Raw genomic sequence first — 15,724 nt, forward strand, 5'->3', positions numbered from 1 at the left:
AATAATTACATCAGACTGTCTACATTCCAAAAAGGGGGCATTTGTACTGTCCTGTCATTTTTGGGGCCTCCAAAAATGGGATTGACTGTCAGTACATCAGAATTGATCCATTTTCAGATAGATATCCCATAGCTTGTGGACTCTCTAACTTTCCTACGGACCAAATAATATACACTAATTTGGGTTATATTCACCAAAGAAATGTAGCAGAATACATTTTGGCCTAAATGTATGAAGAATAATTTATTTGTTCCATTTTATAACAGAAACAAAGAAAAAAGTGTTTTTCATTTTTTTCGGTCTTTTTTTTGTTTATATAATAAAAATAAATAATAATAAAAAAAAAAAAAAACAGTGGTGATTAAATGCCACCAAAAGCTCTAGTTGTGTGAAAAAAAAATATAAAAATTTCATCTGCGTACAGTGTTACATGATCACGCAATTGTCATTCAAAGTGTGACAGTGCTGAAAGCTGAAAATTGGCCTGGGCAGGAGGGGGGTGAATGTGTCCGGTATTGAAGTGGTTAATGAAAAGAAAAGCGGTAAAATGGATCCCCTGCAGCTGGCAACAATAGACTGACCCCCTCCCCCTGAAACAATAGACCCCCAGCAACAATAGCCCCTCCCCCCATGCATTTAAAGTGAATTAAGATATAAGATAAAAAAATATATATTATTTATCTATCTATCTATCTATCTATCTATCTATCTATCTATCTATCTATCTATCTATCTATCTATCTACAGTATATCACAAAAGTGAGTACACCCTTCGCATTTTTGTAAATATTTTCTTCTATCTTTTCATGTGACAACACTGAAGAAATGACACTTTGCTACAATGTAAAGTAGTGAGTGTACAGCTTGTATAACAGTGTAAATTTGCTGTCCCCTCAAAATAACTCAACACACAGCCATTAATGTCTAAAACGCTGGCAACAAAAGTCAGTACACCCCTAAGTGAAAATGTCCAAACTGGGCCCAAAGTGTCAATATTTTGTGTGGCCACCATTATTTTCCAGCACTGCCTTAACCCTCTTGGGCATGGAGTTCACCAGAGCTTCACAGGTTGCCACTGGAGTCCTCTTCTACTCCTCCATAATGACATCACAGAGCTGGTGGATGTTAGAGACCTTGCGCTCCTCCACCTTCCATTTGAGGATGCCCCACAGATGCTCAATAGGGTTTAGGTCTGGAGACATGCTTGCCAGTCCATCACCTTTACCCTCAGCTTCTTTAGCAAGGCAGTGGTTGTCTTCGAGGTGTGTTTGGGGTCGTTATCATGTTGGAATACTGCCCTGCGGCCCAGTCTCTGAAGGGAGGGGATCATGCTCTGCTTCAGTATGTCACAGTACATTTTGGCATTCATGGTTCCCTCAATGAACTGTAGCTCCCCAGTGCTGGCAGCACTCATGGTGCCCCAGACCATGACACTCCCACCACCATGCTTGACTGTAGGCAGTGGTGGCCTGGCTTTTAGGGGCGCCCAGGCGCCGCCCCCTCTCTTCTCACCACCCCCTATTTGAGTAATGGATAGATTCATGCATAGCATGAATCTATCCATCGCCGCCCCATATTCATGTGTCCAGCCCCTTTCGGGTCACCTGGCGCATGAATTACAGCAGCCAGGGTTTTTTTTTTTTTTTTTTTTGAAGCACCTGATTAGAGCCAGAGGCTCTAATAAGCTTAAAAATAGGGTGAGCTTGGGGTGCCCAGTCTCCGAAGGGAGGGGATCATGCTCTGCCTCAGTATGTCATAGTACATGTTGGCATTCATGGTTCCCTCAATGATCTGTAGCTCCCCAGTGCCAGCAGCACTCATGCAGCCCCAGACCATGACACTCCCACCACCATGCTTGACTGTAGACAAGACACACTTGTCTTTGTACTCCTCACCTGGTTGCCGCCACACACACTTGACACCATCTGAACCAAATACGTTTATCTTGGTCTCATCAGACCACAGGACATGGTTCCAGTAATCCATGTCCTTAGTCTGCTTGTCTTCAGCAAACTGTTGGTGAGCTTTCTTGTGCATCATCTTTAAAAGAGGCTTCCTTCTGGGATGACAGCCATGCAGACCAATTTGATGCAGTGTGCGGCGTATGGTCTGAGCACTGACAGGCTGACCCCCCCCCACCCCTTCAACCTCTGCAGCAAAGCTGGCAGCACTCATACATCTATTTCCCAAAGACAACCTCTGGATATGACGCTGAGCATGTGCATTCAACTTCTTTGGTGAACCATGGCGAGGCCTGATCTAAGTGGAACCTGTCCTGTTAAACCGCTGTATGGTTTTGGCCACCGTGCTGCAGCTGTTTCAGGGTCTTGGCAATCTTGTTATAGCCTAGGCCATCTTCATGTAGAGCAACAATTCTTTTTTCAGATCCTTAGAGAGTTCTTTGCCATGAGGTGCCATGTTGACACACCTGCTCCCCGTTCACACCTGAGACCTTGTAACACTAATGAGTCACATGACATCGGGGAGGGAAAATGGCTAATTGGGCCCAATTTGTACATTTTTCACTTAGGGGTGTACTCACTTTTGTTGCCAGCGGTTTAGACATTAATGGCTGTGTGTTGAGTTATTTTGGGGGAACAACGAATTTACACTGTTATACAAGCTGTACACTCACTACTTTACATTGTAGCAAAGTGTCATTTCTTCAGTGTTGTCACATGAAAAGATATAATAAAATATTTACAAAAATTGTGAGGGGTGTACTCCATTTTGGAGATACTGTGTGTGTGTATATATATATATATTTATTTATTTATTTATATTTATATATTTTTTATCTTAATTAGCTTTAAATGCCCTTTATTCTATTTTTCTATTCTATTCTATATAATAAGGTTGTTAAAAAAATAGAATAAAGAGCATTTAAAGCTAATAAATAAATAAAGCTAACTCTTTATTTAGAAATAATTTTATCTCTATTGTATACCTTTTTTAATTTATATAATATTTATTATACAATTTTATATGTGTATATATATATATATATATATATATATATATATATATATATATATATATATATATATAATTTATATTATATCTCAATTAGCTTTAAATGCCCTTTATTCTATTTTTCTATTCTATATAATAAGGTTGTTTAAAAAAATAGAATAAAGAGCATTTAAAGCTAATTGAGATATAATATAATATAAATAAATATATATATATATATATATATATATATATATATATATATATATATATATATATATACATATAAAATTGTATAATAAATATTATATAAATTAAAAAAGGTATACAATAGAGATAAAATTATTTCTGAATAAACAGTATTTAAAGAGAATAAAGATATAAGTAAAATAAATATATATGTATATAAATAAAATATATATAATAAATATTATATATATATACTAAAGAAGTTAAATAAAAAAGATCATTTAGAATAATGTGCATTTGAGGAAAATAAATATATACATAAATATTATTATAATATTAATTAATAATAATAATTAATATATAAAATAAAATAAAAACATGAAATTAGAATAAAGAGCATTTGAAGAAATAAAGATATACAGCATTTTTTTTTTTTTCATAGATATATAAAATATATATAAGATATTAAATACAAATATCATTCATTTTAGAGGAAATCATTATCGCCCCAAAGCAACCAATCAATTCCAAGCTACTCTACTGTCACTCTGGTAAATATCTGTATCCATTGGTATGTTATGTTGTAAATTAGACATGTGCACAGCCAAAAAATGTGTTCATTTTCGTTTTCGTTTCATTAGTTTATTACTTTTTTCGTTTTTCGGGTCATTCGTTATGATCGCGATTCGTAAATTCGTAAATGCGTTCATTCGTACATTCGTACATTTTTACATTTGTAAATTAGAAAATTCGGAAATTTGTAAATTCGAAGTTTGAAAATCCAAAAACCCGAAAATTTGAAAGGAAAATTTGAAAATTTGAAAGGAAATTACAATACCTATAATTTAAAAGTTACTAGTAATTACTAATAGTTAAGTTATTATTAGTTAACTATTATTTCAGATTTCCAAATTTTCGAATTTACAAATTTATGAATTCACTAATTTACTAATGTACGAATTTACGAATGTCCAATTTTATCGAATTTACGAATATTCGGAAAAAATTCGTTAAACGGGTTTTCGTTAATTCGGATATTCCCGAATTAACGAATTTGTCGAAATTCGTTAAAAAACTAATTCGGACCGAAACGAATTGCACATGCCTCATGATCATTGTAAATGATCTAATGCATTTGGAGGTTATATACCCATTAAGTTGTATGTTATATTATACAACATGAATAAACAGTGTTTCCCAGTCACATGACTTCCTTTTGTGCTGCTGTGTGCTTCATATAAAGTCCCACCATTCGCTCTCAATTGTAATCAATGATAGGGATGGAGGCAGTTACCCCTTTGGTTCCTGCCTCAGTTAAAGTCCCAAAATTCTTTTTCTTTTCTCATTATAAACATGATACAAATGTTATAAATTGAGTTGCAGTTCAGTGAGTAAAATAAGTATTTGATCCCCTACCAATCAACAATAATTCTGCCCTCCACAGACGGACTACAGTAGGTGCTCATGTAGTACACAGATTAGTCCTGTCAATATAATAAGGTGCTCCTAAGGATGACTCGTTATGTGTATAAATGACACCTGTCCACAGAATCTCTTTCTTCCATTCAAACGTCACCATCACGGCCAGGGCCGGATTTCCCACAAGGCCACCGGGGCCAGGCCTTGGGGCGGCAGTGGTGCAGGGGCGGCCCCGCTCCTGCGGCGACTTCTCAGCTTTTGCGGCCGCCCCCCCCTGCACTGCCATCCTTCGGAGCTCTGTATGAGCAGGGCGGGGATGAGGATAAACAAGCTGTTCTGACTAGAAAGGAGAGCAGGGGGCGGAGTCTGTGGGCAGTTGTGGGAGGAGCGTCTTCTCCCCCCAGGCAGCAAGACTTGTATGGAGTGGAGATGAAGGATAACTATTCCCCTCTAGTTCCGGCGCTCCACAGCCTCTGGCATCCTGTCACAGTGATATAGTGAGAGCGTGGAAAGACAGCTTGTGCAGGAGTCGGGCTGTGTTCTGTCTCCACTGTCTTCCTAACCCCTCCCTCACTGCACTGCTTGTCCAATCCAATACTCCGCCTCCCATTTGTGCCCGCCCACATTCCAGCCACATGCATGCAATGCACTGTACTGTGCTGTGAGGGGAGTTCTGTTTTCAAACAATGACTGCCACAGCCCTGGGGGAGACCAGCCTGAATGGGAGAGCATAACTGATGAGTGAGACCCCCAGAATAACCCCCCTCTCTGTTCCCACCCCTTTGTTCTATGCACCTTCTTCCCTCCCCCTCTCTTCCTCATGATCATCACCTTCTCTCTCTCTCTCTCCTAGGCTAGAGCCTAGCCTGCCTGTATACCGTCCTAGCCTGCCTGTATACTGTTCTAACCTGTCTATATACCCTCCTAGCCTGCCTGTATATCGTCCTAGCCTGCCTGTATACCATCCTAGCCTGCCTGTATACTGTTCTAACCTGTCTATATACCCTCCTAGCCTGCCTGTATATCGTCCTAGCCTGCCTGTATACTGTTCTAGCCTGCCTGTATATCGTCCTAGCCTGCCTGTATACTGTTCTAGCCTGCCTGTATATCGTCCTAGCCTGCCTGTATACTGTTCTAGCCTGCCTGTATATCGTCCTAGCCTGCCTGTATACTGTTCTAGCCTGCCTGTATATCGTCCTAGCCTGCCTGTATACTGTTCTAGCCTGCCTGTATATCGTCCTAGCCTGCCTGTATACCGTCCTGGCCTGCCTGTATACCTGTATATAGAGATGATAGATGGGTGTATATAGAGATGATAGAGGGATGTATATAGAGACGATAGAGGGGAGTATATAGAGATGATGGAGGGGAGTATATAGAGATGATGGAGGGGAGTATATAGAGATGATGGAGGGGAGTATATAGAGATGATGGAGGGGAGTATATAGTGGAGATATGTTTTTAATTGATCTATTGTAGCAGTCATCGATAAAGGACGAGAATGATGGTGTGTGTGTGTGTGTGTGTGTGTGTGTGGGGGGGGGAGGCGGCATTGAAGGACCACCAGGTCGACTATTTAATGGGATTGTTTTCCCATTATGTGGTTGTATGCCAGTGGGGACAGCGGCAGTTTGCTCCCTCCTGGACCCTCTTTGTGGTTGGCATTTTTTGCACACCTGATTATCTGCAGCACTTTACAATGGCCATTTGGCTCCTTTGTGTTCATTTCTGTATTTTTATGCTTCATTGCCTCCTATCTATTGCCAATTCCAGGAAATCTTCTGGTTATGGTGGATTTCATCACACTTTAAACCATCTGTTTGGGCTGGCTTTTGACTGTATCCCTTCCAGGAGTGATGAAACATTCTATGCATTGCACCTCCTCCATCAGGGTAAGTCATTTTTATATCAGCCCTGTTTCTTGAATGAATCCATGGACACTGCTTTGGCTGTGCTTTTATAGGCTAATGTATAGCTATATGAATATTTCTGGGGTGTTATACATATGCTTAGAGATATATATATATATATATTTTTTTTTTTTCTACAGCTTTTTCTCCTTGAGTGAGGCTCTCTGTTCTATCTCTGAGAGGTCCACTTTCCCTGACCCCACTGCCACATATGCAATTTATTTTATGGGCATCTATTTCAGGTGCGTACTAATGATGAGATATTATACATATTTTTTAATATACACTTTAAAAAAATCCTATTTGGTATAGTCTCTATTAAATCAGAGACACATTTCATCAGCAAGTTTTTGCTGTGTCACCTTTACATATATATATATATATATATATATATATATATATATATATGTAGCGGGCACCTACTTTCCTGTAGGTGACCTTTTTGCTAGCTTAACAGTTTCAGGTAAATTTAGGCAGGCTTGTACTGTATAGCAGGCCTGTTTGTTTATTTGGGATTTGAGTGGCAGGTGGTTTGTATGCAAGTCTCGGCCAATCATTAATTTGTTTGGTAACGCCCCAGGACTCTCCTATAAAAGCCTGGTCACATGGTCAGAGAGTAGTTTCCTGTGCGAGCTTGGAGAAGCACAGCCTCGTTCCCGGAGGGGAGAGGTTCCCTCTCCGGGGAGCCAACGGTGCCCCCCCCCCCCTTGCGAGAAGGATGGGGAACCGGCCTCCAAGAGGAAGAGATGACACCATACAGCATGTAGTCGCTGGTGTCGTTGGCCACCCCTGCGGGGAAGGGAGCGTGCCAGGAAGGCGGAAAGGGAACAAAGAATCATTGCAGAAGAAGTAGCAACAAAGCGGAAGGTAACTGGGCGATCGACCGTTTATGAGTGGTACATGGACTATTGATCACGTGAGTGAAAGCCCAAGGGAAGGGTACTGCCAGAGGCTGAGGGATGTTGGTAAGCAAGTCAGTGAGACAGGCGGTGATGGCCTGTGACTTTGGGTTCAGCAATGCCCCGGGATTCCTTCAGAGTGACTTTTCTTTAGCTCAACTTGGAAGTACCATGCAGATGGGAAGTAGTGGTAAAAAGGTAGCGGTGAAGCTGCAAGCACACATATAGAGATACAGACTGTTCTTAAAAAGTTCTGCAGATGAAGAAGTTATTCAGAGTGACTCTTTATCGATTATTCTCTATCAAATCTACTTCCATTGTCCCTGATTGAAGAAATTACATAGGGTGATTTCCTATCATCCGCAATGCTGCTAGGTCTTTGCATGAGAGACAAAGAAAAGATTACAAAGCAACAAAAGAGCATCTCAAAAGAAATCCTTCTCCTATCCCAGTTCATGTTATTTAATAAAGCAAGAGAAAAATGCAATTTGGACTGTCTGGTTATATAGGCTGCGATGGGTTAGGTGGTAAACGTGAATTACGGATATAACAATTAATCAGCCGCTCCTTCGGGGGTAAGCGCTACATATATATATACTGTATACAGTCTCTGGAAACATACTCCTGAAGAAGCGGTCACACCGCGAAACATGTTGAGTCTGAACTGATCTAGGACGACATTCCGATTCCTTTCCCTGGATGGATGCATGTCCAATTGCTCAGTTCTTGTTCAGAGATTGAATTTATATGTGTTGTATATTCCTTCTTTTTAGGACCTTTTAATCTTGTCCTTGTTTCAATAAATTTATATATTTTTATACAAATGTGTATGTAAGTCCTTACCTTACCACAGGGGTCCAATGAATCATTGTACATGAATACAACACCCCTTGGCCCCCAATAGAGTTCTCTTACAGTAGTCCCAGGGGTCACTTTGTCTTTTCAGTGCTTTGGATGTCATAAAAGTTCACTTCATTGTCAAGAAGCGTTCTACCTGACATCCCATCTCTCTCAATGACCTGGCCAGTTGAGCTGCTCAAGTACTTAGACAGTTTGGGTCCAAGTCAATGGGCGTTTATGTTAAACATAGCGTTTTTCAGTTGAACTCATTACGCATTTGTTCTGCTTTGCCTGCAGCTCAAAATCATCTCAGTAGGATATGCTGCATCCAAAAAATAAAGTGCAATGCAAAGCAGGTCAAACTCAGCTTCTGAACTGTGCACTGTTCCATTAAAGTCCATGGCAATTTGTTGACCTGCATTTGAAAATCTTTTCAAATGTAAGGCAATGAATATTTAAAATGCATAAAATACAACTAATATAGAAGTAGTTGCTTTTCTAGAACAATATTTGATTCTTAAACATTTTCTAACTTGTATAAGAGTGTTAAAATCAAAAGAGAAAACCTCTTGTTGTCTAGTTTTACATGCAGCCAAATTTATCCAGCAACAAGGAAAACTACCGTATTTGTATGATTTGTGATTAAAAAAAAAAAAAAAAAAAGCCAGTAGAGTTTCAGAGCAGCCCAACTTGGCTGCAGTATTCTGGCAACCCAGGAGGGAGCAGGTCAACTCACAGAACAATATATTAGATACATTTAAAATTAGCTGGGGTTCAGACTGCCCGCGACATCAAAGTTGCGCGACTTTGAAGTCGGACCCCAGCGTGACTTCGGCATGACTTGCATGCAACTTCTTTACCAGAAGTCAATGCAAGTCGGACCAAAGTCGGACTAAAAGTAGTGCAGGAACCATTTTCTAAGTCAAGTTGCACCGATTAGAACGGTTCCATTGCACCGAATGGAGTCCAACTTCTGATGCGACAAGTGCTCCAAAGTCGGAGCGATTTGTCGCATCAGTGTGAACAAGAGTCAGACCAGTTTGCAATATTGTGTGCAATATCATTCTGCTTGGTCATTTGGGGTCCTTGGTGACCTGGCTTATGTATGGACATCATAGTACCTAGTGTGCTAAGAGGTGGTCCATTGGGGACAGGAGTCACATATATGAAGATAACTGACATGACTTCTGTAATCATTAAAGCCTAGGTTTACTAAAAAATACAACTAGAATAATCAGCACAAGGGATATACCTTAGAGTTAGTATGACATGTCCCTTGTGTTGATTCTTCTTATTTTAGGAGAAATCTTCCTCTGTCCTGATTGGGTTCGCATACATATGGTCTGGAACTGTCCTATGATTAGACCATTTTGGTCTCAGATTACAGAATTTATTTTGCAAAACTTTGAAATCCCTAATAGCTGTAACACAAACTGGTGCCCATTAGGTTTATTTGGTGGTATGGATCTTGGAGGTGCTCAAAAGACCTTCCTGAGATTACTTTTGTTTTATGCTAGGAAGACTATAGTATTAGGGCTTGTGCGCACACACTGTTGTGGAAATTTTTATTAAAGTGAAGTTCCACCCACTTTTACAACTCTTTAGCATTCCTCACTAAACTTTCCAATGTAAACAAATTGGATATTTTTTTTTTTTTTTTCTCAGCACCTACTGTATATCTGCTGTATTAATTTTTCACTTCCTCCTCCCTGGCTGCGGCCCATCACATCATTTCCTGTTTGCAATGCCTTCTGGGAAGGGTCGGCAACTTCCTCTGAAACTGCCGTTGCTATGGAAACCTCATGCGAGCGTATTCGCACATACAGACGTTGGTGGAAGACCATTGGCTGCAGACACGGCATATTTGTTTGCTCTTTTAAAGCGGATCTTTACCCATTTTTTATACTTGATATCAGTGGCTTGTATAGATAGCACCGAGTGCTATATGGACCTTTTTTTTTTTTTCCCTACCTTGCGATATACGTGCTTTCCTTTGTTCTGTCCCTGCGGCTGTGGGTGGGGACTTTGCGGGTATTTTCGTCATTTCCTATTTTCGGCGCACTGTCTCCTGGGATCTCGTGTCATTCATCCCAGCAGTCAGTGCGGAGAGCCGCCGTGAAATCTCACGTGATTTCCTATGACGCCGCCTGTTGTGATGGCAACCTGAGCTCTTGACGGCGATCCGATCTGTGTGTACTGAGCATGCGCGAGATCGGGGCTAGAACGGGTGGTGCATGCTGGTCTATCAGCAGCACCGTATCCCGGAAGAGGATGCCTGTGGGCTTCACATGCCCATAGGCAAGATGAAACCCGGCTAAAGAAAAAAATATATGGTTTTTTTAATGCAGAAAACGGTGAGCAGTAAGCTGGAAAAACAGAACAAGTAAGTTCAATGTTAAAATATACTATACATTGTCAGTTTGCCAAAAATAAAAATTATGTGGAGACAGTGAAACCCCGCTTTAAGGATGTTTGTTTATGCCTCACCAAGAGACTGGCCACTCCATGGCGACCGCATCTAAACTCCTGAGTAAGCATATCTGTGTACATGGGAACCATAGCATAACCATACAAAATTATGGCCCACTGAGCCATGATAGAGTATGGCTCGCGTCATTGGTAGCAGTGGCAATGTGCACACGATCATGTTCAGAGCCATGTAAGTAGTGTTCAAATTGTGAGACACTCTGCCGCATGGCCTTGCACATGACCATCTGCATACATCACTACTGTATTTCTGTTTGAATATATACATGTGTGTGATTGGTTCTTTTGAAAGAACACAAGAGTCTGGCTGATTCTGAAGCCACCACCTTCCTTTATAGTCAGGGCTTTTTTTCTCAAACAATAGGTGCTGGAGCCCCACAAAACCCCTCCACGGCCCCACAAAACCCCTCCCCCTACACACACCCTCCAAATCACATCAAATAGTGGGTGTGTTCAGTCAAATTTTACGAAAACAGTAGGAGGGTCTTAAAGGGGCATTAAATACCAGGATTGCATTACACACAGAGTGCAGAGCTGTCACTTGTAAACACAGAAACCAGACTTCTGTGTTTACAAGTGATTGTGGTGAGCAACCAAAGGGTCTGAGCCAGAGGTGGTGGAACTGAGTTTCACCAAGTTCCCCCTGAAAAAAAGCCCTGTTTAAAGTATAAATAAAAGGAGCTGGCTATTCTCTTGAGGATTCTGCTAAGCTCAAGGTGATACCAGCATCTGTCTGTGTTACTTGGAGACATACAAGCGTGCTTTCCCGGCATTATTTGCTTATAGGGAGAAGCTTAAATTTCCCAGACAACACACACACGCACAATGTTTTTAACGCTGCTTTTCGGGGTGTCACCCCTCCATGTTAGCCATGTGTTCATACAGACATTAGCGTTTAGAGGAGTTTAGAGGCAGGGGTGTTTATAGGCAGAAAAAATGATTGACGCATCTAAATGTGCCTACATCAAGGCACATCAAGTGCTTCAGCTTTAATTAATTTCAGTGGCCAGAAGGCCACGGGTTCACCTTTTGTCAATGCTTACTGTGTACTAAGAACATTTCCTCAATCCCACGCTGTTTTCGGTTCTACTGTATTTCATGTTTAAGTAACTCTTCCTCTATAGTAATTTTTCTTCTTCTTTTTTTTTCCATTGCAGGTAAAAATTGTATTTCAAGCAAAAGCAACGTGCCACCATTGAGTTCTTGATGAAGGAGAGGTGCAGGCTGTTTGACATCCACAGAAGGCTACAGAATATTTGCAGAGGTGACACCATTGTTAAGAGTCACCAATGGCAAGACATTACTCTTGTCAATGGTGTCATCTCCATAAACATTCTGTAGCCTGCTGTGGATGTTTGGACAGCCTGCACCCCTCCTTCATCAAGAACTCAATGACAGCATGTTGCTTCTGCTTGGAATCCATAATTTACCTGCAGTGAAAAAAGAAGAAGAGTTACTATAGAGTAGGGTTGCACCAATACTAGTATCGGTATCGGTGCCTATACCGAGTATTTACACACGTATCGGTACCCATGCAAATGCATTGATACCTGAAACTGATACTCTCAGGCTCGGTTCTTTGAGCTGTCAGTGGGTCTCCCCTGACTCCCCACCATCCTCTGTAAGGGAATAAGGAAGTGAAGCTGTGCGGCTTCACTTCCTGGTTCCCTACTGCGCATGCGCGAGTCACGCTGCGCGTCCTCTCAGGTCCCTGCTGTGTTCTGTGTCTCACAGAATACAGCGGGGGAGGACGGGGTAGGCGCCGGAAGTGGCGTAGGTCACCGCAAGCGCCGCGGTAAGCTATGCCAGGAAGTGGGAGCAAATACCTGTATTAGACAGGTATCTGCTCCCTCCTCCCCACTGAAAGGTGCCAAATGTGACACCGGAGGGGAGGGGGGGATCCAAAAAGTGGAAGTTCCATTTTTGGGTGGAACTCCACTTTAAAGAAGTCCGGTAATTGGAGCTGTCAAAAAAAAGTTTTGATTAACAACATTGATCAGCCGCTGAAACACTAAAATAAAAGGAAACATTGTTTCTTTTTGTATCTTTCTTTTTCTTCATCTGCAGATCAAAGGGATCAACAAATGTTCCTCTGTTTAACCCCTTATTAACCCTTAATTTACTCTAATCAGCCTTAATTAACTCCCTATTCTCCTCCATTTAATTATTATTTTCCTGCTTTTTTTTTTTTTGTTCACGTCTTTTTTATAAACGATAAATAATTAAAAATTGTTTTTGTTTGCTTTGTTAGTGAATATTTTTACACATGTATATTAACATATATTTACACATTTCACATTGAAAAAGCGCAAAATTAAAAAAAAATCAATTTATTTCATTTGTAAATAACTTTTCAATGCTTTGTACCATTGCTGACAGCTGAAGGGAAAACAAAACAGTTGCGGCAGGTATCGGGAATTGGTATCGTCGAGTACTAAAAAAAAAAGTGTCGGTACTCGTACTCTATAGAGGAAGAGTTGGTCAGAAAGAGAGGGGAATGCATTGCTGATTGTGACAGCAGGTACTTTTCTGTATTTTCTGTATCTTAGCCTGATGAAAAGAAAACGAAAGCAGCCACCTTATCTATGGACTGGGAAGCTTAAATATATGACATTTTTGTTCTTGTGTTTAATAATCCTTGTAGATGGTGTTACATTTGTGATGTCATTTTCAGAAACAGTTTAGGACTGCTCCCAATCTTTGGTCAAGTGAGGTTTTTTATTTTTTTCCTTTAAGATTTCATGGAGTGTATGTTTGTCAGATTCAGACCAACCCCTGATGAACATGTAGAGTTTCTTCATCTGCTTCTGGGAAATATTTTCAGCTCATATGATGTCACATTGTTCATCAGTTAGCAGACAACACAGAATGACGAATCCCTCGGAGGTTCATGCTGGAAGGGCTCCTCCGCGGGTTCTGGAGCAGAAGGGGGGGAAGCTGTAATCAGGAAAAAAATATTCACACAACTTTACAAAACAAAGGGGCTTGTTTAGTGAGAATTATCTTTTAGAGATAGGTTTATTACAGCTTTTGAAATTTACACTGGATGAAATTTGCCATGTTAGTCCCACTAAAGCCCATTGTCTCCTCCAGAAGGGTTCTACTTATTTTTAGGAGTTCTATCAGGATCAGTGGTGGCCCGTCCATAAGGGGCGCACAGGCACCGCCCCCCATCCATGCGTATGGCCCCCTAATCTACATGCAGGGTGTCAGCACATGGATTCCAATGGGGGGGGGGGTGTTTTTTTGAAGCACGTGATTAGAGCCTGAGGCTCTAATAGGCTTCAAAAAAAGGTGGAGAGCACTGCGCTCCAAGCCCACCCAGTTGTGTGACAATAGAGAATGAATATTTTCTATTTTCACACTGAATCTCCTCCTCGCCAATCGGAAGCGGGTCCTGAAACCCGTTTCCCGATTGGCCGAAAGGAAAAAGGATCCTATTGGCCTGGGAGGAGGAGGGAGGAGACGCACGGTTGGAGGACGATGCACAGCCGGAGGAGACGGAGGACTGACTCACCCACCAGCTGCCACTGCTTCTCTCCTCTTCTCGCTATTAAATGCAGTCTCTCCGATCCTCCCCCTCTCCTGCTCACGTTGTGTCTCCAGTTCCTGACCCCCTGAAGCGGGCTTACTCAGCCCCCTGGATCTTGGGGCTCCCCGCAAAGTCAGCTCTCCCCGGGGAGACCCAGGCACCCCGGAGCCAAGAGGACAATCCCCCCAGACAGGCAGAAGACTCCCCCGAGCCCCGCATTGCAGACATCCCCACTAGGGAAGATGAAAGGAGCCCCCCTTCCTCCACCGACACCCCCACCATTCTGCTCAGCACTACACAGCTTGGCTTTTCAATAGAGCTACTAGTATCACTGGTCGAAATAAACTTTCCTTATTGTCTTGAGGCGCACCCACAAGGATAGAAGGTCCATAAATACTATTCCATGTTCCCCTTCAGCGAATTCCCTGTAGGAACAGCCAAGCTAGGCCTGTTATGGCTGGTCTTCAGGCAAGGAGATATCTGCATGACCTAGTTGCAGACAGCATTGAAGACTCAACGCTGTATCTGAACAGTGCATCATTCTACCCAAAGTACATCAATGGAATTATTTTAAAATGAATACAGGTTGCTTGGTGCCAGACTCTTTTTCCAAAAATTTTAGCTTCCATGTACTTTGGGAATCACTAACTTGGAAGAAGTATTTCCAACGGAATCACTAACTTGGAAGAAGACCACAAGGAAGACCTAAAAAAGTCATGGTTAAACCCACTTTCTGAAAACTTATGACAGAAGAAACCCTATGGGGGAGATTTACTAAAACTGAAGCACTCAGAATCTGGTGCGGCTGTGTATGGTAGCCAATCAGCTGCTAACTTCAGCTTGTTCAATTAAGATTTGGCAATAAAACCTGAAAGCTGATTGGTTTCCATGCAAATTTGCACAAGATTTAGCACACTTCATTTTTATTATTATTATTATTATTATACACAATTTATATAGTGCCAACAGTTTACGCAGCGCTTTACAATGTATAGGGGGACAGCACAATTACTGTACAGTACAGTTCAATACAGAAGGGACAGGAGGGCCCTGCTCATAGAGCTTACATTCTAAAGGGAGGGGTGGTGGTACAAAAGGTAATAGATGAGGGAAATGATTTGATGGGAGTGGCTCGGGGACAGTTGTTAGGTGGGTGTGGGATAGGCTTCCCTGAATAAGTGAGTTTTCAGGGACCTCCTAAAGGTGGACAGGGTAGGGGCTGATCGGACACACTGGAGCAGGGAATTCCAGAGGATGGGAAAGGCTCTGGAGAAGTCCTGAAGGCGAGCATGGGAGGAGGTAACAAGGGAGTAGAGAGCAGGAGGTCCTGGGAGGAGTGGAGGAGATGATTTGGGCTATATCTGCAGATGAGATTGGTGATGTAGCTAGGGGAGATGTTGTGAATGGCCTTGTATGTTATGGTTAGCATTTTGAATTTTATACGGTGGGGTAGGGTAAGCCAGTGAAGGGATTGGCAGAGAGGGGCAGCAGTCACG

At 41.6% G+C, this 15,724-nt stretch overlaps 1 protein-coding gene across 1 annotated transcript in view; it reads right to left on the reverse strand.

The window, feature by feature from the left end:
- The window catches only part of LOC141147959 (apoptosis-associated speck-like protein containing a CARD), a 67,151-nt gene that overhangs the window by 43,211 nt on the left and 8,216 nt on the right, over positions 1-15,724 (reverse strand). The window contains exon 3 of the mRNA XM_073635117.1: positions 13,551-13,633. Within this exon, the coding sequence (XP_073491218.1) occupies positions 13,551-13,633 (83 nt within the window). The remainder of the gene's footprint in view (positions 1-13,550; positions 13,634-15,724) is intronic.

Source organism: Aquarana catesbeiana, linkage group LG06, assembly GCF_042186555.1.
Source record: "Aquarana catesbeiana isolate 2022-GZ linkage group LG06, ASM4218655v1, whole genome shotgun sequence".
Classification (NCBI taxonomy): domain Eukaryota; kingdom Metazoa; phylum Chordata; class Amphibia; order Anura; family Ranidae; genus Aquarana; species Aquarana catesbeiana.